Here is a 19,956-nt window from a genome sequence, read left to right on the forward strand (position 1 = left end):
ACTTAGTAGCAATGCTAAGATTCTTTCAAATAAAATGAAAATACATACTATATACTATGCAGGTAAACCTGACATGTAATTGTTGAATACATATATTTTCCTTTTAGCAAATCTGGTTATCTTCATACCTTATCTTCCCACTTTTATTCATGCATCTCTGACATCAACTGTCAAACCAAAATGAAAAAGGAAACTAGAGAGGAATGTCGCTTTAACTCCTTTGAAGAACCACAGGTGGCCTGTAAATTCACTTATGGCCTAGTCGGACCAAAAGGATCGCCTTTAGCGATCACATTCAACCTTGTGATACGTGAAATTGACTGTTTTATTGCAACTGAAGCTGATAGGAGCCTGAACAGAGGTATTAAATATTTAGCTGCTAACCAAAAGCTCACAGAACATGGAGAGTTCATTTGTAGCGTTAGTAATGTATTTCAACAAGGCAACTCAATATTGTACTTGACATGAGATTAAAAAAAAAAAAAAAAAAAAAAGGGATATTATGATGAATTGGCAAAAAACAAGAAACTTAAAAAAATTCACTATGGGAATAATGCATTTGCACTATGTGCACTGTCCAATTCAGGCCTGAAAAACACAGGTGACCTACACTCAGTAATGTACCTGAACACATCCTAAACATTGACAGAAGCATGAAGCTACTGCTGCTTTCTCTTTTCTAAATTTTGACTTGGTGCACTTAGATTATATTACATAAGAAATCTAGTAAGTCGTCCTTGTGTTAAGGGTTTTATGTACAATTAGGATGACAGTAGGTCATAGAATCAAACTGGAGTGATTGGTGGTCCTACAGGGATTCAGTAAGCCTGGACTTAAGAGTCCTTCAGTAATTCTCCAGTCTAATGAGACCATCAAGACAAAAACTGACTGATCAAAACGCCAAACTTTACAAATGTGGCTTCTGGAGGCACCAGGCAGCCCCTGCAGAAAAGTATCTGAACATGTGAAACCTCAGCGTGATACAGTGAGGAACACGGCGCACTACCGACCTCTAGTGGCCGTACAGCATAATCACATGTTCTATACAAACCAGGTTTCAATGAAGTTAAATTTTTCTCATAACCAGCTAAGCACAGTCATCTGACAATTACACATTTAACCATAAAATGATGAACAACCATTTTATCAAATGACATTAAAAAACAAACAAACACGTCTTTATTTTAAGAGTATGAATGGCAGCCATTTAAAAAAATAGCACAGCATCATCCGGTTATATTTTATACAAATAATTAGCATAGTGATATAAACATGATAAACTGTACAACTTATGAAAATACACACATGCATACCAGCTAACTTCAACAATATATGAAAACCTGTGTGGGCCAGTGCGTAATTCATCAGTAAAAGTAAGCGTTTACCAACTTCTGCATCTACCATTAGCTTAAAACATACACTCTTAAAATTCTGCACTACAGGCTATATACGCAGAGGGGGGCTTACACATTACTAATGAATTCTGATTTTTCTTCTTCCTATAAAAAGTTATAAAATGAATGCCAAAAAACTGTGTACTCAAATGTAACAAAAAAAATGTCATTATTAACAACCTGGTACAAACATAATACACTGGCAAACTTCTTAAGAACAAATGCCCACATTAAAACTCTTCCATCCAAAAACAGGATTTAAACATTTATTCAAAATAATATATAAAAGACAGACTAGACTACGTGTATAAATATTAAACATATTAACAAACTATATACAGTTTTTGTCAGAGGGAATTTTTTTTTAAATATTTTCACTGAATTTAGACTGGCAAGATTTAATTTTTTTTGGGGGGGGGGTTCATTGAAGTAAGGCTTTCTCCAAAATATCCATGTTGACCAATGGCAGTGATGCAACTTCAAAAAACACCCTGAAAAAAGGTATTTAAAGAATCTATTAATAATCAGAACAATTGATTACTTCATTATAAATGAGCTGCTCTTTTAATACTAGACTTACTTGTGGGAATATTTGTTCCTGATGGCTCTCAGTTTATCGTCAGGAGGAGCTACGAGCATCAAGTAGAGCCTCCTGATGACCGGCTCCAAATCTGACGTCTGGTATCCGGAGTGGAACTGCAGGATGGGAGTCTGACGGAGCAAAGAAACAAGAGGGACGTTTAAACTGGTGCTTATTCAGAAATTTAGCCATGTTTAAAAAAAAAATAAAAAATACAATAAAAAATACAATAAAATACAAAACAAATTGTATTCTCTGTTCACAAATCAGTCTCTGCGGTGTTGCATACACATATCTATTTTAAATTGCAAAAACATAGTAGAGCCTATTCTGGAGCCAGGCTAGAACAAAATAAAATTACCCACCATCCCAAAACTGCTGCTGCAATGATTACTGAAATTTACATGGAAAGACAATTTACATTTAAATTGAAAGGAGGAGGGTTCATCATGACAGAGCTGCTGTCTGGCTCTCTATCCTGATGAGTCAATGTCACACAGTCCGCCGCAACATAAACTGGAACAAAGTCCACATCAGGTAGTGGGCAGCATTGGTGCCAGAACTTAGCTAAACTAGTTTTTGGTTGCAGAGCAAAGAAGTGGCTTTTTCATGACGATGGAGTCACAGGAACAGGCCATGGAGTAAAAGTTCCTTTAGTGCCTGAGGGTTCGTGTTTCTACCCCGATGAAAGTGCAAACATTATACAAACAGTTTAAGGAACCATCTGGTTTGAAATCAGCCATTATTTTACACACACACACAAAAAAAACCATGAGTGTTGTGCAGCTGTGCTGAATCATTGTTGGAGGGAAATGCCAAGAGAGAGACACCTGGCTAATATCAAGACCGCTCCTCTGTTTTGAACTCAACTACAATAAGGCGAGTCAATACTGATGTTTCTTACTCTCTGTAACAGCCTCGCACAGAAATACTAATTTTGATATGAAAAACCAATAGTACAAAGTCAAAACCCTTTACAGTAACTGAAGTGATGCTACCTCTGGTTAAATGGAGCTAAAGAGGCTACAATCAGTATTGGTAAGAGTAAAACTGAACTGATAAACTGACAAAAAAAATGTTAAGTTGTCGTGTTCAGGTAACCTACCCATCCTCCCAGGTCTTTGGTGACCAGCGCCATCAGCAGGCAGGCTGAGGCCAGCAGAGAGCCTCTCTCTGGAACCAGGTCCATCTCCATGAGACTCATCTCGCAGTAGTACCGAGCCAGGGTCAGTGTGTCCATGCCGGCGTTCACACACTGCGGCAGACGGCAAAGAAAACAGAGATTGTGAAGAACACCATACAAATAAAGAGGCTCTAACGCAGCTATAGAAGAGGTACAGTTTGGATTTTGAAAGGAGGATCGGAGCTGAAGAGACACAGATTTGTAAAGTGTCACAGAGACAACTGTCCACTTTACACTCGGGCAATGAAAATCAACACACACACACCTTGGCATAGCGTCTGAGGAAGCGATAGGGGATGGGAATGTTGACGTCAAAGGACAGCGTCTGCAGGATGCTGGCTTCCATGGAGATAAGCTCCTCCCTCTTGTACGCATCGTCGCAAATGTACAAGAAGTCGTCGACACATGGCGGGCTGCGCTCCTTCGGGATGATAAAAATCAAACGTGTATCAGTGTCAACTGAGCAATTTTAAGGATGTACAAGGTTAGAAATGTAACCATCACTTATTTACTATAAAGTCCTGAGTCTAATTCTCACATGGTCAATGTCTGATCTAACGCTCACCTTCATTTGTCTACCTGTGCCCTTCAAAATAAAACCCTCTGGCCATGCACACATTAATGCACAAAGCCAGAGTCAGAAACGCCTTAATCTAAGAAGAAACTCCCCCTCATCATGGTCAACTGAACAACAGCACGCTCGAAATCCCACTTTTATTATTAAAGATTAAATTTAGCTGTAACTTTACTTTTCATTACGTGTGTCCTCACCTCAAACTTGGAGGCTATGAGCATCGCGGTGGAGCCGACGAGCTGCAGCATCTCCCTGTGGACGGGGGTCTGGGACAGGTAGTGGTCTGTCATCTTCACGGCCAGGTAGAGCGTCTCGTGGTACAGCTCGAAGTTTTCCTAAACAAAACACACAAACAGGTCGTCAGTCAGACGTGCTGGCACAAACACAAAGAGACACAAAGTTCAGGTCTGAAAAAAAAAATCGACATAAACAACTTTAATTTGCTGTTATTTAGTTTCTGGCATCCAACTGAGCAGCAACATGAGTGTCGTCTTGATTTTTGTAATTACCTGCATCAAAGCTTAACTTTATTTAATCCTCCTGGAGCTCTAACTACACCGCCTCCCTCACTCAGCACCACTGAAATATCTTATCAAGACAAAGTCACAACCACACAGGCTGCTGGGAAAACTCACCTGCACTTCCACCAGCCAGTCGATCAGGATCGCCCTCATCTCTGGGTTGAGGCTGGGCTGCTTGGGCATGTAGTTACAGAGGACGAACTTCTCCTGCAGACAATAACAACAGAATGCGTTCAGAACTGAAATGAGCCTTTTCTAGAAAACCACTGTGGAGGAGCTACTTCGCTTTAAAGCGCTTCAGGAGTTTGGTTTGGCTCACCTCTCTCCGTTTCAGGTAGTCAAAGATGTCCTTTGCATACTCCGGACACATGTAACTGTCCTCAGAGTTCTCAGAGTCGATGTCAAATTCCTCTGGGATCTAAAAACAAAACAAAACAAAACAAAACAAAAAAAGAGGAAAAGCAAGGGGTTACAGATTTCTTTTAAAACAATTTGTCCAAGAAGGAGGTTATTATTCTTTTTTGGAAATGTATTCCTCTCCTTTACCTGCTGTCTCTGGAGGTGTGCTGGCACTTCACGGGCAGCAGGGGGCGCAACAGCCACCAGCTCTTCTACTGGAGCGGCTGCATCCTTCTGTGCCTCCTCCTCACAGGGTTTCTCCTCCACTGCATCAGCCCTTTCTGTCTCAGGAGTGGTTCCCTCTGAGCTCACCGAGGACGACCTGCAGGGGAAGAAAAGACATCCATTACTGGGATGTGCTCTGGAGGAAGCTGGGAATAAAGACAAATCAAGAAAAAAAAACAATATACAAGAAGCTGGAGAAAAAGCGGAGTGGTTACTTTTTCAAGTTGGCTTGATTCTTGGCAGACACGGAGCTGGAGCTCGTTTTCTTCGCCGTGGTCTTCGCTGATTCTTTCTTCCTTCCTGGAAGACTGATCTGAACCTTATGAGCCTGAGAACAGAGTCAAGTCCGGTCAAAATTATACAAACACAATACAGACCAACAGCAAATGTAATGAGGCTCTAATCATGGTTGTATATTTATCATGCAATAATCACACAGTTTAAAGTGCAGATTTAATCCTGTTTTTAACAAGCAGTCATTCTGAATGTCATTACTTATTGTAACTGTACTTAATTATTACAATTACTGATAGTGATGGACTCTCTTTAGGGCATTATTGGAAATATAAATATAATAAAAGGTTGGTGTACTATTCCACATGACTGCAGCTCTGCCAAAAAGCTAATAGGGGAAAGAAAGATGTGGAAATTCCAGTAGAAAATAATGGAAAATGTTTGTTTGTGGTCCATTAATTTCTAATTTCTAATAGTTTAATTGAGCTTCCCAATCTTATAAAGCTTTTTAAGCTCATTAGATAAGGGACTGTGAATTTCTCCCAGCGGCCAGAAAAAACAACCCTCATGTCTCTTTAGTCTGATAAAATTTCAAATTTCCACATCACTGAGAAAACACAATGAAATCTTAGAATTTGCCTCTCGAGCGTGATCTAATCAGACTTGTAAATATTTGAAAATCAAAGCCAGGATGTGTTTGGGGAAAGAAACCGACTCAAATTACACAGCAGTGAATCACATCTCTGGCTCTTTGTTGGTTTCACTGCAGGAGTTATTGCAGATTGTGACGAGAGCAACCAAACATGATGTTAGTTTCACACCCAGGTGACATCGCACTCGACACACGTTCACACCACAGTACAGAACTACTGACGAGCCCAGTTACACCTTCACACCAAAACACAGGGATGCAGTGCTTCCATCGCTCAGCCGTAAATGTGCATAGATACACACACACACACATTACAGTTCATGTGTTATTTGTTCAATGTCTGAATCTGTTAATTTCGCAGGTTCAACAAAAGCCAATTCATTTTGAATCTCGTAGCACGTAGCAGCCGGATAGATACAGTGAAATGTTTGGCTTTGACTCGCTTAAACTTAAGAGTGTATGGTGGCCAGTAGTGACACACTTTCAGGAATTACAGTTAACAAACACCATGTCCACTGATGCCGTGGGTGGTGTTCACCAACGCATTCATGCACAAAAGTAATTCCCATATGTAAACAACACTTTACTTCACTTGCCTTAGGGTGAAGTTAGTCCAAGGCTTTCAACTGATATCTTAAATCATCATCCAGATCAGCAAAAGATGTTTTTCCGAGAGAATATGAATATGGGATTACTTAGGTACTCCATGTGTATTACATTCAGACCCTGGTTCACTGCCACAAAAAGTGCTGGATCGGTACCGTATCCCACTTACTGTCCGCAAGCTGCTTTCAGTGTTGGGCCGATAATCTGACAGACCCAGACCGACAGCCTATCATCAAGAGGGACGAGCAGTTAAGACAAAATAACACATGCTGAAGTCAATCAGACTCATTCTGCTTAAAGACAGCAGCTAGTTAGCCGCAATCTTAGTAGCTTCATGAAGACACTGCAGCGTGCTGATGTATCTGAAAGCTGCTCCCCTTTCTATGGGTCTATACAGGTCCACAATAAATCATAATTTCTATTCTATTATAATTTGTATTTCAAAATTTGCTACAAATCAATATTTTTCCTTTTTTTATACCGTGTGTTCATTACCAAGGCAAATTTGCAGTACTGTAGTATGTAAATAGAGACAATCGGATGAAGCTAGATTATCAACTTGTCACAAATGACCATAGGCTCCGTCACACGTGCACTATAATTTTCATAAAAAAACAAAAAGAAATACCAAGACTAAAATCTTGTGCAAGCATTTCCCAATATAGGGTGGATGTGCATTCCTACTGCAGAGGCAAACTGAAACTGACTTTATTAAACTTGCCTCAGTGATCATTTGAGACCAAACATTCCCACTTGGTCAGGAAGTCCAAATATGAAACAATAAAAACTACATACCTACACCTCAAGACAACTACTGCTTAGAGGAACAACTCCTAAATCTTGTTGGTTTCGTTTTGAGTGAATGAAGGAGACTTAGTTCAAGGACTGTCTCCATCCTTGAACCCAACTGCTTCATCTAGTGTGTTTACTTTGCTTTGACCCTGAATTTGAACACTGTTCACTCTCAAAAAAAAAATCACAACAGGGCTTACATTGGTGATGTCGATGAAGGCAGTCCTCTTCTTGGGAGCTCCATGAGGAGGGGAGGAGGACCTTTTCACCTGTGAGCCTTCCTCCTGCAAGACACACAAACAGGAAACACAAACCACACATTACACCCAAACCATGTGCTAAAGCTGTGCACGCATTGCAAAAAAATAAAAATAAAGTTACTTTTACCGTATTGCAAATCTCATGAACTTTAACGTCACCGTGCATTTAACAACTGCTGCAGTGTCTGCTTTGTTTCCAGCCTATTCCCTGCTACGAACTACACAGAGAAAACACATGAATGCGCGTTTCTTTTACCTGGTTTTCCTTTTTCGTTGCATGTAGCTTGGGTATCCTGCTCCCAGCCGTGACTGTGGCTTTCTTTCCCCTCGGTAAAGGCATCCTTTCTTTCCCAAAAACAAAGTCTGCAGCGGCTGCACCGTGATCTGTTCATATCAAAGAAAAACATATAAACGGCGTGGTTTTTAAAAAATATATAAAACAATGCGGCGTTTGTGCTGTTGTGTTCGACGTTTAACGGTTTCAGCTTGTAGATAATAAGAAATAAAATCAGTTAAAGCGAGTAAACACAGTTTCATGCGTCGTTACGTTTGCTGGGTGGAATATCAGCACGTGAACCTGTTGTACGTTGAAAATATCAAGATAAAACTCACTCAAATTAATATTTTATCTTACGTTAGTCTATAATTCTCCTTCGCTGGGTCCAGACGTTTGGTTTAGGGACAACAAACTCCGCATGTAGCTTTTTGACTGTTGTAAATAGTCCAGGTTTGCTGCGTTGTTTCACAGACAGAAGGTCAGACAAAAGTGGTTCAGCTGCGAATCCAAATCTGCAGAGCTTCGCTCTCATTGGCCGGAATTTGATCCGGGCCGACCAATCAGAGAGTCGCTAAGGATGCCGTTGCTAGGGAGCGTTAGTTTCACACAAACGGCTCCGCCTGGTTTGTCGAGGAGGAAAACAATCATTACCAGAGCAAAGGCGTTAAAAATAACTTATATGTAATGTACATGTAAACGATATAATGTTATTATTCAATTTTTTTAATGTCATGTAATTGTCTGTGTGTGTTATTTAGTAAAGCAAAATCCATTCAACGTTTTAAAGTGAGTTTAGAAAATCATCTCCGCCCACCTCGCTCCCTTGAAAATAAATCCAACGATCCCTAGAGGAGGAGTGTGTGAAATTTTGAAACGTCCTCGACACTAATAGCAATTTAAACGTCTGATGTTTTCCTCGCTAGGGAAGTGTCCAAGTCTTAACTGATGACTCAGGATCGAGATACGGAAAATATACATGTGACATAGATTATGTAGACTAGTGCACGTGATCAAACACAAGCACTCTGTCAAGTACCTCATGCATTCATTCAATTTTCTCTCTTCCATCCATGCATTCTGTGTTTTACTATTTATGTTATTTAATTTTATCATGCATGCACATACATAGAATACCATACCATATATTTTTTACTGTGTATAACTGAACATCTTGGTTATGTATCACTAAAACAACTTAAAAGTGTTCAAATTTTGATGTGTTGGAAGGCACACATATAATTTTTCTATTTAATAACATCTAAAATAAGCCATAAAAGAAGTGCAGCAGATGTAAATAATAAGCCAAAGTCCTATAATGTTTAGAAAAATATGAATATGAAGCCTTGAATAGTCTCGAAATACAAAAATAGTTTACATTTTTATCAGTTATTGTAAATACTTTTATTTATATATTTATTTAGCCTATTTTTTGTTATTATTATTTGGGACTGGCGATATTTGTGGGTTTGTCGTCATGTTCTACAACCGCATTCATGACTCTCACAAGAAAAAGTTTCCTCATTCATTTAGTCACAAACAAATGTGAGTCCTGTAAAAAATGTCCTCTGATTAATTAGCACTGGTTGTATAATAATCATTTAGGTTCCCTTAACTGGAGGTTATATTTCTGCACCTAAATGTTTATGTGGTTCTGGTTCACACTGAAATCACTGTTTAAATCTATTCGGATTCATGTTGAGCAATCAGCTCTCTGTCATACTGATAAGTATTTCCTGAAGTTCGGGAAGAGCACAACAAGCCAACTGGGGCTCACAACACTGCGTACAGTTTGGATTGTAGAAAGTCATAAAATTGTGGATCACATTCAAGCACCCAGAGGGCAGGTTCAGAGTGGACATCAGGGGAAGCTGGCAGCTAACATCCATCCAGCCTCCAGGAGTATTGGAGGGTCATCTTTGATTCTTGCCTAAATGACGGGAATTGAAGCTATAAAGTGTATCTGAGTCTTGTTAAGAGAATAAAATAAATCTGGGATGAACTCATTGTAATCGTCTATTGACCTGGGGATGATGCCATATAGATCTACGTCATCTCTGAATACACCTGCCAATCACACCATAAAATCTCTGCACACAATATCATTTAACTAAAAATGAAAAGGTTTAACAAAAACAAAACAAACAAGTCCCTGAGCAATTTCAACCCCTGCAGTTCACGCAGTGCAGTCCGGCGTCTAATGAGGTCTGCAGGGAGATATCATCTCACAACTCTGCTTTTATTTCATCGCCCCTCCCTGTTGTCCTCATCCAACACCAAGACAAAAAGCTTTCAGATGAGAGCATTTTCTTCCAGATTGCTTGTGTCTACATTAGAGCTGGGGGAGGGGATATTGTTTTATAATTCTCAGGATTTACTTGAAGCTGAGAAGAAATATTCATGGGTTGGGTTTGGCCGTGAAATTCAGGGTCGTGGAAGTCATGTTTCACAAAAACAATTATGTGAAACCGATCCTTTTGTTGGACTGTCTTACTATCTACATTTACGCAAGTGATGCAGGCTACTTACATACAAATTTAAGATATTTATACCCTCGTTAAGTACTTTTTGTTCATTCAATTTATACTTCTACACCACTACTTAGTGGGAAATATAGTACTTTTTAATGCACAATTATTTTAACTTTAGAGACTATACTTTACAAATCAAGCAGAGAAATATTTGTCACTATTGTTTTTACTTTTACAAAAACAAAAATGCTGCTTAATGCATGAGCCATCTAATAATCACATGGACCATTTTTATGCATTATACTTTTAATACTTTATTATACTTACTTTTACTTAAATGAATACTTCTTCCACTGCTGAAATTGTGTGGCTGTTGCTGTACACAAAAGTGAAATGAATCATAAAAGTTCCTTCTCCTCCTTTTTCTTCTTCTTATCATCATCTCATCATCAGTTTGGCCTCAGACAGAATCATTTTAAATAAACTCAATTTGGGTTTGAACATACACATTTGTCTTGTTGTCAAGGAGTTAGACTGATGCAGATAACACTGCACACACAGCTACTTTCTCTATCTGTACACACACACACACACACACACACACACACACACACACACACACACACACACACACACACACACAGAAAGAGAGAGGAACTTGTGAACTCATTTGTCAAACCATTTCCGTATAAACTCATTTGCAGTGGAAACACCAAGGAGCAAACCGCCACCCTGTCGCTAACTGGTAAGTTGGTCTACCTGCAGGTAGTAAGGCCGCCTGATGTTTTCTGTATCTTGTTTTCATATTTTTCGTATCACATTTATGTAACTTTTGGCTTTAATCCTGTCCAACTGGCCCTCAAGATTCCTCCCCAGTCTTGCCAGTTATCGCAGTAAATCAGAAGATGCCCTTTTCTTCTCTTGCCTTAACTACTTTTGTAGTTTTAAATCTCTTATCTGGCCAGGCTGACAAAGATTTCTTGCAATACAGAGGACAAGAAATAATCGATTGTGAAAATATTTTGGTAATTCATCAGACAAAGTGGACTCGAAGGCCTTAATATTTCTTTACAGAATTTTCCTCTTTGGATTTGTCACATTTCATTAAAAAGAGTGAGTATGGGTGTGGAAGAAATCCACTTTTTGTATAAGGTCAACTGAGGCACTGCATTTCCAACAATATTTTGCAATGCACTGAATTGCCTTTGTGCCGGTTCCTTTGCGCACCAATGTAGAAACTTTGCTCAGATGTTAAAACAGACTGTAGGTGAAGGATTGGTGTTACCAAATGAACATTTGTTTAGACAGGGTTGTATAACACAAGAACATCCAGGAATAAAGTAGCATCATCATCTCATGCACATTCCTCTGCCCATCAGGATGTCCAAGCCAGTCTGCCCAGAGAAAACATTCTTTGTTTTAGCTGTAATTTGTTCCACATCTGCGCTTCAGTCTCTATCTTGTCTTCCCCTCTGGGCTGTCTCCATTTTGAGCCCAAGCTGTAGTCCACTCAATGAGTAGTGACAGGTTAAAGGTGTGACACATCATACAAAGTTTGTAACATGCACACCAAGGGAGACAGCAGTCATTTGGTGAAGTGAATTCCCCCGCTGTCGCTCAGAGCATCTTTCCCTTTGGCTTCGCTTGAAGCTCAGAGAGGAAAGAGAAACTCTGTGTTTATGTGTGTGTTTGGGAAAGACACAACAATAACCTGATTTTGAGTAACATTTTTATTAGATTTAAATCGCATATCACATTATTCTTGGGGAGGCAAAAAATCAAACTATCATTTCGATTACAACATGGCTGAAAATAATCCTGAAATCCATGGCTGGATTCGACTAAGTCTTTTCACAGTAATAGTAGATACAGTAGTAGTAGTAGTAGTAGCTACAGTAGGGGCAAAACCCAAGAATATCAGGAAATTGTTAAAGAGTTAGTTTCAATTTCAAATTACTTTCTTAAAGTCTGCCTCATCTACTTCTCTTTCTCAGTAAGACAGCTTCCTAACATAGCTATAATTTACATAGCTGATGCATGCAAGCATAAAAATGGAAAATATAGTAGTTTAAACAATATTTGATGCATTTTTTTCTTGCCAGGCTAGCTAGACAAAGATTCACAGCTTGTGTAAACTGTAGATAAAATTGGTCAGGAGAAATGTCGTTAGCAAGTGCTAACTTTTATTACATAAACCAAGAGTTAGATTATGAGATTGATACCATTCTCATCAGCTAGCTAATAGCTGAATTTAGCATGAAGCCTGGAAGCAGGGGTAAACAGCTAGCCTAGCTCTGTCTACAGGTAAAAAATATATAAATTTGATTACTTTAATAAATTTTTTTATGTTAGGCTAGACAAAGATTCACAATTTGTGCAAACTGTAGGCCAAAACGGTCAACAATTAGCAGGAATGTTGTTAGCAAGCGCTAACTTCTATTACGCTGACCAAGAGTCGGATTAAAAGATCTGTCTACAGCTAAAGAAACAAACAAAAACAAAAACACCCACCTTCCACTAATGAAGAAATTATTAAAATTATTAAATTATTGTTATCTTTTAACCTGTACAAAAACCCTACAAAAACAACATACTCTGGTTTTACTATGGGTTATCTCATGGACTGTCCATGTTATCAATCTTCTTATGTAACTCAGCATGAATACGAAGAAGTCTATTTCCAGAAATGTTGAACTTTCTTTTAACATTAGATACAAAGGACACATTTGAAAAACACAGTTTTCAAGAATCCTGCAGCAAAAATAATCAGACGGTCTAAACTTCATTCATATAACTTACTAAAACAGTACCAAAACTTATCAATACAGCTTTGTGAATCCATGCCCTGGAGAATAATGGTAGCCGCATGAGTTTCCATGTTATGTCATATTGATGAATGTTTGTACTAACACACCTGCAGGGTTAGTATTTCCTTTTTGCTGAATCAATCCTTGTGAAACAAACATTAATTCATCTGTCCAATGTTTTATTTTTTCATTATATTGAAATGGATACAGATGTATTATTTCATTTATTCATCAGCAAGCAACAGTATGAAATCTTCAGTTAACATTTGGTTTATCCAACTTGACGTTTTGATTATTAAGCAAAACTCTACCTACATCAACTACAGATGTGTACAAACTAAGTATGTCAGGTTGCTGCTACAGGGGCCAGCGCTGTATTTTTGTGCTAATCTGATACCGAGCTGAACTTCCTGCTTGTCACATCCTGGCTGCCTGACAGCTCATATGGTGACAGGCTGTGGTCAGAGGCCTCAGTCTTACTTTCCATCAGAGACTGCACTGGGGACTTTCTGTTCTTTCTTTGCCTCTGTTTTCTTCCTCTATTTATACATGAGCCCTGATTACCCTTTTCTCTCTTTTACTGTTTCTTGAACATACAACATTCTTTCAATTTGTAGCTTATCTATTTCTACTCTAATCTGAAACAGGCAAGGAATGTAGAAATAGCGCAGAGCAGAGACCTAGAGCTGAACTGCTGCACCATTTAAGGGAAATATTTATGTCTTGCTTGGCTTTACAATAACTCAACATGTTGGCAAGAAATATTCTAATAAAAATACAAAAAAATAAACTAATTATAGGACGCAAGGCAGTGGTTCAAACCATCTTTGGACCTTGTACTGGCCTTCACCACATTCTTTGTTGCAAAAAAAGAGGCTCAAGGAAAAAATAGGGCCTATATTTCTTTTCCTTTTACCTAGATCATTGCTTTTATTCTCACAGGATCAGATGCAGGCAATGAGTGCAGATTCAAGGATGCCAGAGCCCAGTCTGGAAAACCTTGGCGTTCCTGAAGGCCGCAGGAGAAACCACCAAAACTTTGGGGCTCTTGAGAAGTTTGCTCAAAATATGGCAGAGAACATAATCCAGTCTTTTATAAACCAAATGGAAATGGTGAAACCAGAGGTGTCCGGTTCTAATCGAGACCAGGAGACGTTAGCTGAAGAGTTAGCGTCAGCAGTGATTGAGATCGCTCTGAGGGAAGTCTGCGGTGGTTGCGATGTGGAGGGTTTCCAGAGTTCAAGATCAGCTGGGGTAAAGATGGATGATGAACAGGCTGAGAACGTGGCTTTCTTGGATGAATCTGGAAGAGAAAGAGACTTTTTGACCATGGACACAGAGATGGATCCAGTTAGAGAACTGCACACCTCTAAAGACATCCAGCCCTACCACCCGCCTCTGTCCCACTCAGGACTCCCCGTCGTGGGATCTCTCGACTACCCCGACGCCCCTCCGACCACCCCCCTCCTCCCCGAGCTCGAGAGGAGCAGACACAGTTTCGCCCGGAAGCTGAAAGGAGGCTTGGCGAAGGTTTTCCTGCCCTCGCCTCCTCCGCCAACGCCAAAGGACAAAGAGGACGATGTTGGCTCTGTGAACAGCCACCGGGTGGAGTTAATGGAACACTTGATGCACTCACTGACCACAGATGATCTGGCAAGAGATTCCTTTGAAGTCGGAGCTCAGCATGGAGCCAAGATGGAGGCTTTTGCAGAGGCTCTTTCATGTAACATCATAGACTGGGTCTTGAGCAGCAAAAACAGAGAGCAGATAGCAAGCGATAGCGATCTTCATCTACTAGCCCACCAACTGGCTGAAACCATCATCACCTCCTCCCTCGATGAAGCCAAAATGACTGTCTAGAGTTTAAATGTGATAAACAGGATCATATTTGTGATGATTGGCGTGTACACTCACACACAAGAGAACAACAATATTGATATTCACCCACGTTACCTTCAGGCTCACGACCACTGCCTGACCTTTTCATTGCAGTGTGGTTTACTGTAATAATAATAATAATCTGAAGTTAATTTATTTCTCAATAAAAGATCATCCAGATTAAGAGGTTAATCCTATTTTTGTTGGAAAAGTAATGCACACCAAGGGTTGGGATGAAGTGCTGATCACTGGATACAGAGTTAAGAAAGTGTCACACACTCTGGCTCCGTACGTGTTTTTCTTTTATCGAGACAGATGAGGTTTTGGCCCTCCTCAAGATCTTGAAGGAGGAAAACACAAACGGAGCCAGATTGTGCGACACTTTCTTATCTTCTGCTCTTTAATCCTAAAATATCATCCATTTACGGTTTTAATTCCCAGATGGATAAAAAAGTGCTCATGGATGTGAATGCAAATTTTGACTGGGCTCCAACAGTAAGTACCATACATGTCCTTTAGATGGCAGCACAAGAGCAATGTTCCTGAGTCTTTTCAGCAGGAGGTCAGCAAGGTTAACCTAAATTAAATTACCTGACAACAGCTGGAGTTAATTCAGCTTTATCATCTATGAAAAAAAGTTTGTTTTTCTATAAATATGCATATCATATTGTGGAAGTTTTAATTGTCTCTGTGCATTGTTAATAACTTGTTTTTTTATTTGCTTCATTGGTAAGGTTTTAATCCCAGTGCAGCTACGTTCAATACCTAGAATAAAGACTTTATTTTTGGACAGTAATTCATTATGGACTGAAAACGAAGTATCACCGTCAAGATGTAACTTTTTTCTAAATCCAACTATAACAAAGGACGAAATTACATTGTAGATGTCTCATGAATTTGTACCCTACCACAAGTAAATGGTGCGATACTCAGCTTCACAATCGAGTGCAGTGTCGGGAAAGTTAGAGGCCGAGTGATCCATTCATCCCCTGAGCTCAACTCAATATTGGCATTTGGGATGAGTTTGTGTTCTGGCTCGAAGGAAATTCATTTCCATACTCACTTACTTGCTGAGGTCAGATCTGGAGGAAGAGGGAGCCATGGTGCTTAACCAAACAGTGACGTGAGCCTGCAAAGAAATAAAAATAAAAAAAATCATGTTTTTTTTTTCTTTTTCATCGCCAACTTGTCAGAGAATGCCGTAATCGCTGAAAGAAAAACTTTGCTGAAGCTTTAAAGAGACGCTTCGAAAGACAGAGTTTTATTGTTCTCCTTAGCCGTCACTTTATTGGTCACTTATTCTGAAAAGCCTGTTCAAGTACCCGCACGTCTTAGGTTGAAGAAAGTGCGTTAGCGATCAGGGTGGCTTACTTTCTTATGTTTGCATCTGTGCAGGGAAACACAAACACACCGATCTGCAAATCATACAAAGGACTTTTCTCTCTCTCTCTCTCTCTGACACAGATGGAGTGAGTGGGAGAGAGAAGACAAAGTCAGTGAGTGCACAAATAGGAGTGTGTGTGTAATCACTGACGACCTAATCTGAGTGGGACAAATGGGTCAACGAGGAGTTTGAGCACAAACTCGTATCTTTCCGTTTATAATCAGAATCAGGAGTCAACATTTAGATTACATATTTAACTTTGAGTCGTCCTGATGGCCGAGTGGTTCGGGCCGCAGGTCCCCAGTTCACACTCGTTGTGTGACCTTTTACTATTTGTCTCTCCCCCCACTCTCTCTCTCTCTCTCCCCCATATTTCCTGTCTCCACTTTACCTATCAAATAAAGACATATAAACCAGCCAAACAATAATTTCAACTTGGCTGTAGGACAATGTTGATCTGTAGGCCCACCACTTGGGGCAAGACTGAACTATCTCAAAACCCCTGGTATGGATTGCAGTGGAGTTTTATATAAACATTCATGGTACGCAGAAGATGAATCCTACTGGCTTTGCTGCTCCCCTGACTTTTCCTCTAGCACCACCATGAAGTTCACATTTCTGGTTTGAAGGAAAATGTCTCAACAACTCTTGGACTGATTACAGTAAAATTTGGTACAGACAGTCAAGTCTCTCTCAGGATGAACTGTAATAAGTTTGGTGATCCTCTGACTTTTCTTCATCAGACCTGGGTTAAAACAACACGGGGGGGTGGGGGGTGGGTGTATTTCTTTTATTGGTGGGTACGTGCAGCTTCAGGTAATGTTGGTACAATGAAATACGATCAAGGAGGTCCAGTCTGAATAACAGGTTCGTAAATTTGAAGACTCTCAGACATGAAAACACCACAAAGCAGTTTATAATACTCAGACATGGATGCCATACACAGGGAATGTGCCCAGTATATATTTGATTAGTGAATGCACCACCTTGCTGAATGATGTTGCTCAATCCCTGGCTTCTGTCTGACCTGATTGTCAGTTTTGGAAACACACCTCAATCCACTGTCGGAGAGGTGTCGGGTCGCTGGTTTCCGACGCTATCCGACCATCTATACATCACATTTAAACGTCTTTTACAGCTACGGCTACCTACAGAAGGAAATGTACACATTTCACTCTAAATTTTTAGAACTACTCTTCTGGGTGTTAAAGAATTTTGGAGCTAAACATCGCAAAAGTTTGCCGTTAATTAGAGCTACATACACACACAAACAGTGCGCAATGCACACATGTTGCCTTGGCTGCAGTGTGTGTGATAGTCCCTCGGTTCTGATACATAATATGTCATGGAATGCTTAGTCTGAACTTTTAACTCCCACCGCTGATCACCATTATGTTTTCTCACCACAGGAGCCTAACTGAGTGATACACACACACACACACACACACTGAGACACGTGCACATAGATAAGCTGCAGGGCTGGGTGGACAGCTGTAGTGTCAGAGGGGACATACACACACACACACACATAGACACACACACACACACACACACACACACACACACACACACACAAACACACACATCTGGAGAAATGCTTGTTGTGTTGTCAGGTGGTGGTTGACTGCCAGAAAGAGAGATGGACTGAGGGAGATGGAAAAGGGAGCACTGAGGGTGTATAGCAGAAGTTGATATATATATATATAAATACAGTATAGTATAATAGGAAATATATGGCAGAGGTACTTAATCTCTGTCTGCCCCAGTGGAGGGTAAATCCACAGAAATTCTATTTATTCACCATTTAAAAGTGAAACAGTTCTCATCCTACAGATATGTGTCCTGGAAATACATGCATCAGGCTTTCACCCCTCTTCTGTATATAAATACAAATTTGGAGCACATCTGCTTGAAGGGTTTTCCAGTTTTCATTTCATTACCTGATATTTGAAGCTCCTTGTTCATTGGTTGATAAAGGTTTAGCACTGAAACACAGAAAGTTCAGGCCGCCTAACAGAATTCACAGCAATTTTAACATATATAACTTTACTTGAGTCTCTGAAACACATACTGTCCATATACAAGAGAGTATAGTTATTAATCTGATATTTGAAGCAATATTGATTTTTGTTTTTGACACTTAGTGGCAGCAGAACAAGCTGTAAACACATGTGTTAGCAAACTGTGGTCTCTGGAGACTGTCGGTGAGTAAAGGAGTGAAGTTTGATGCTGAACACACAACGTTCCTTCTAGACTGGTAAGTAAACAGCTGTTAATGCTAACGTTAGCTACGTAGCAATAGCAAAACGTACAAATGGATCATTTAAAAGGCTAAAAACTTAAACTAAAGTTCCATTTTGAAAGCAGGAAATTCATTTTCACAATATTTCATTCATTTTTTTTTATCTATCTATTTATTTTGCAGCACTGGAGTTTCCTCTCTTCACTCTTGATGACACTGCTGCTTGTGGCTGTGTTTCACCAACTGACTGTATTTCAGGATCTCACAGCTCAGACATGCATTTTTTATTTGATTTTTTTACATGGACACAAATTCTCATCATTCCTAGGTTGAAACATTGGACATAAACTTTAGCATTTGTTTCCATTTTCTTTTCCAGATGAGTTTGATTTATCAAGCAGTTCAGACAATGTCAGGTCAGATTAAAATGATTTTTAAAACACTAGACTTCTGAAAGTTTAGACATGTTTGTAGAGTTTTATGTTGACCTGATCTCAGGCAGCAGTAGCTTTAAGATTAAAGGAGTTGGCCTGATACTACAGGACTGCTGGTTCCACTGCTTCAACTGTCTGGGAAAGAGGTGTCCTGCCAAACCAGCAAATGCTCCATGCAGCCTCCAGTTTTGAATGTGAAGGGAGCCGCCACCAGAAAAGAAAGCACGTGTGCTCAACTGAATTTTTCTTACATAATAAAACAGCAGAAGAGACTGAAAAACAAAACTGTGGAAATACAATTTGTCTCAGGTATGATACATAGAGAACAGTATTTCAAGCCTGCTGAGTTCACCAGTCAGACTATTTTATGAGACGACCATTGGCTACTGGATGTGAGTTCATAAATCTGAGTGAGACGGGATCAGCACACCCGCAGAGTGGAGAAAGCCGGCTGAGCCGAACCTCTGTGTTACACTGTTTAAGCGGTGGGTCACAAGAGGCTCTGTTTTATTTTCTTACCTTGGTTACTGATCATAAAGAACAATGATTAACTGTCGTTACACCTCCACAGAATGTGTTGGCCTGGATGACTGTCGCAAAAGTCTTACTCAACAAAAAGTTATTTACTTCACTACAAAGTCTGGACTTAGAACAATAGTGGCTTTCAGTAGCCACAGTTTGTACCTCTCATACAATAACATTACATTCAAAATTACAGAGCTGAGAGTCAGGTTTTCTGAAAAATAAACATCTTATGATTGTTGAAGAACCCAGAAGATCATTTACAAACACTTAATGCTGTTTTACAGAATCCTCTAAGACTCTTCTAACCATCTGGAGGGAAAAATATTCTGTCTGCTGCAGCGCTTTATTCTGAAATGACATATTTTCTTGTCTAATTTGTACAACGTGAACTAAAATTTAAAACTGTATAATCATGTATATTGGTATATATTGATGTTTCTTTCCAATATTTGATCATTTCTTACAAAATAACTTGTCAATACTTTGCTTGTGTTTTACAACAAGGCTAACAGCCCAGCTAA

General features: G+C 39.6%; 2 protein-coding genes across 2 annotated transcripts; one reads left to right on the plus strand and one right to left on the minus strand.

Annotated features, from left to right (window-relative positions):
* Positions 1 to 1,180: 1,180 nt before the first annotated feature.
* Positions 1,181 to 8,169, minus strand: ccnb3 (cyclin B3). Its single transcript, XM_022761286.1, has 12 exons — positions 8,055 to 8,169; positions 7,677 to 7,804; positions 7,361 to 7,444; positions 5,092 to 5,204; positions 4,799 to 4,973; positions 4,572 to 4,670; positions 4,367 to 4,459; positions 3,929 to 4,066; positions 3,423 to 3,578; positions 3,080 to 3,229; positions 1,975 to 2,105; positions 1,181 to 1,885 (listed from the first exon to the last, which is right to left on the minus strand). The coding sequence occupies exons 2-12, from the start codon at positions 7,758 to 7,760 to the stop codon at positions 1,816 to 1,818; spliced, it is 1,293 nt and encodes a 430-aa protein (XP_022617007.1). The 5' UTR covers positions 7,761 to 7,804; positions 8,055 to 8,169; the 3' UTR covers positions 1,181 to 1,815.
* A 2,693-nt stretch (positions 8,170 to 10,862) lies between these two features.
* LOC111233448 lies at positions 10,863 to 15,030 on the plus strand. The gene is made up of 2 exons (XM_022761265.1): positions 10,863 to 10,910; positions 13,915 to 15,030. The coding sequence occupies exon 2, from the start codon at positions 13,921 to 13,923 to the stop codon at positions 14,830 to 14,832; it is 912 nt and encodes a 303-aa protein (XP_022616986.1). The 5' UTR covers positions 10,863 to 10,910; positions 13,915 to 13,920; the 3' UTR covers positions 14,833 to 15,030.
* Positions 15,031 to 19,956: the final 4,926 nt, after the last annotated feature.

The sequence above is a fragment of the Seriola dumerili genome, unplaced genomic scaffold (genome assembly GCF_002260705.1).
Source record: "Seriola dumerili isolate Sdu_G_001 unplaced genomic scaffold, Sdu_1.0 BDQW01000393.1, whole genome shotgun sequence".
Lineage (NCBI taxonomy): Eukaryota > Metazoa > Chordata > Actinopteri > Carangiformes > Carangidae > Seriola > Seriola dumerili.

What these genes read in the sequence shown, in the direction of transcription:
- LOC111233448 (XM_022761265.1), top strand. Translation starts at nt 13,921, where the DNA reads ATGCAGGCAATGAGTGCAGATTCAAGGATGCCAGAGCCCAGTCTGGAA.
- ccnb3 (XM_022761286.1), bottom strand. Translation starts at nt 7,760, where the DNA reads ATGCCTTTACCGAGGGGAAAGAAAGCCACAGTCACGGCTGGGAGCAGG. An exon ending in ACTGGCTGGTGGAAGTGCAG is followed by an intron (nt 4,067 to 4,366) that starts GTGAGTTTTCCC and finishes TGTTTTGTTTAG; the next exon opens with GAAAACTTCGAGCTGTACCA. An exon ending in TCATAGCCTCCAAGTTTGAG is followed by an intron (nt 3,579 to 3,928) that starts GTGAGGACACAC and finishes ATCATCCCGAAG; the next exon opens with GAGCGCAGCCCGCCATGTGT.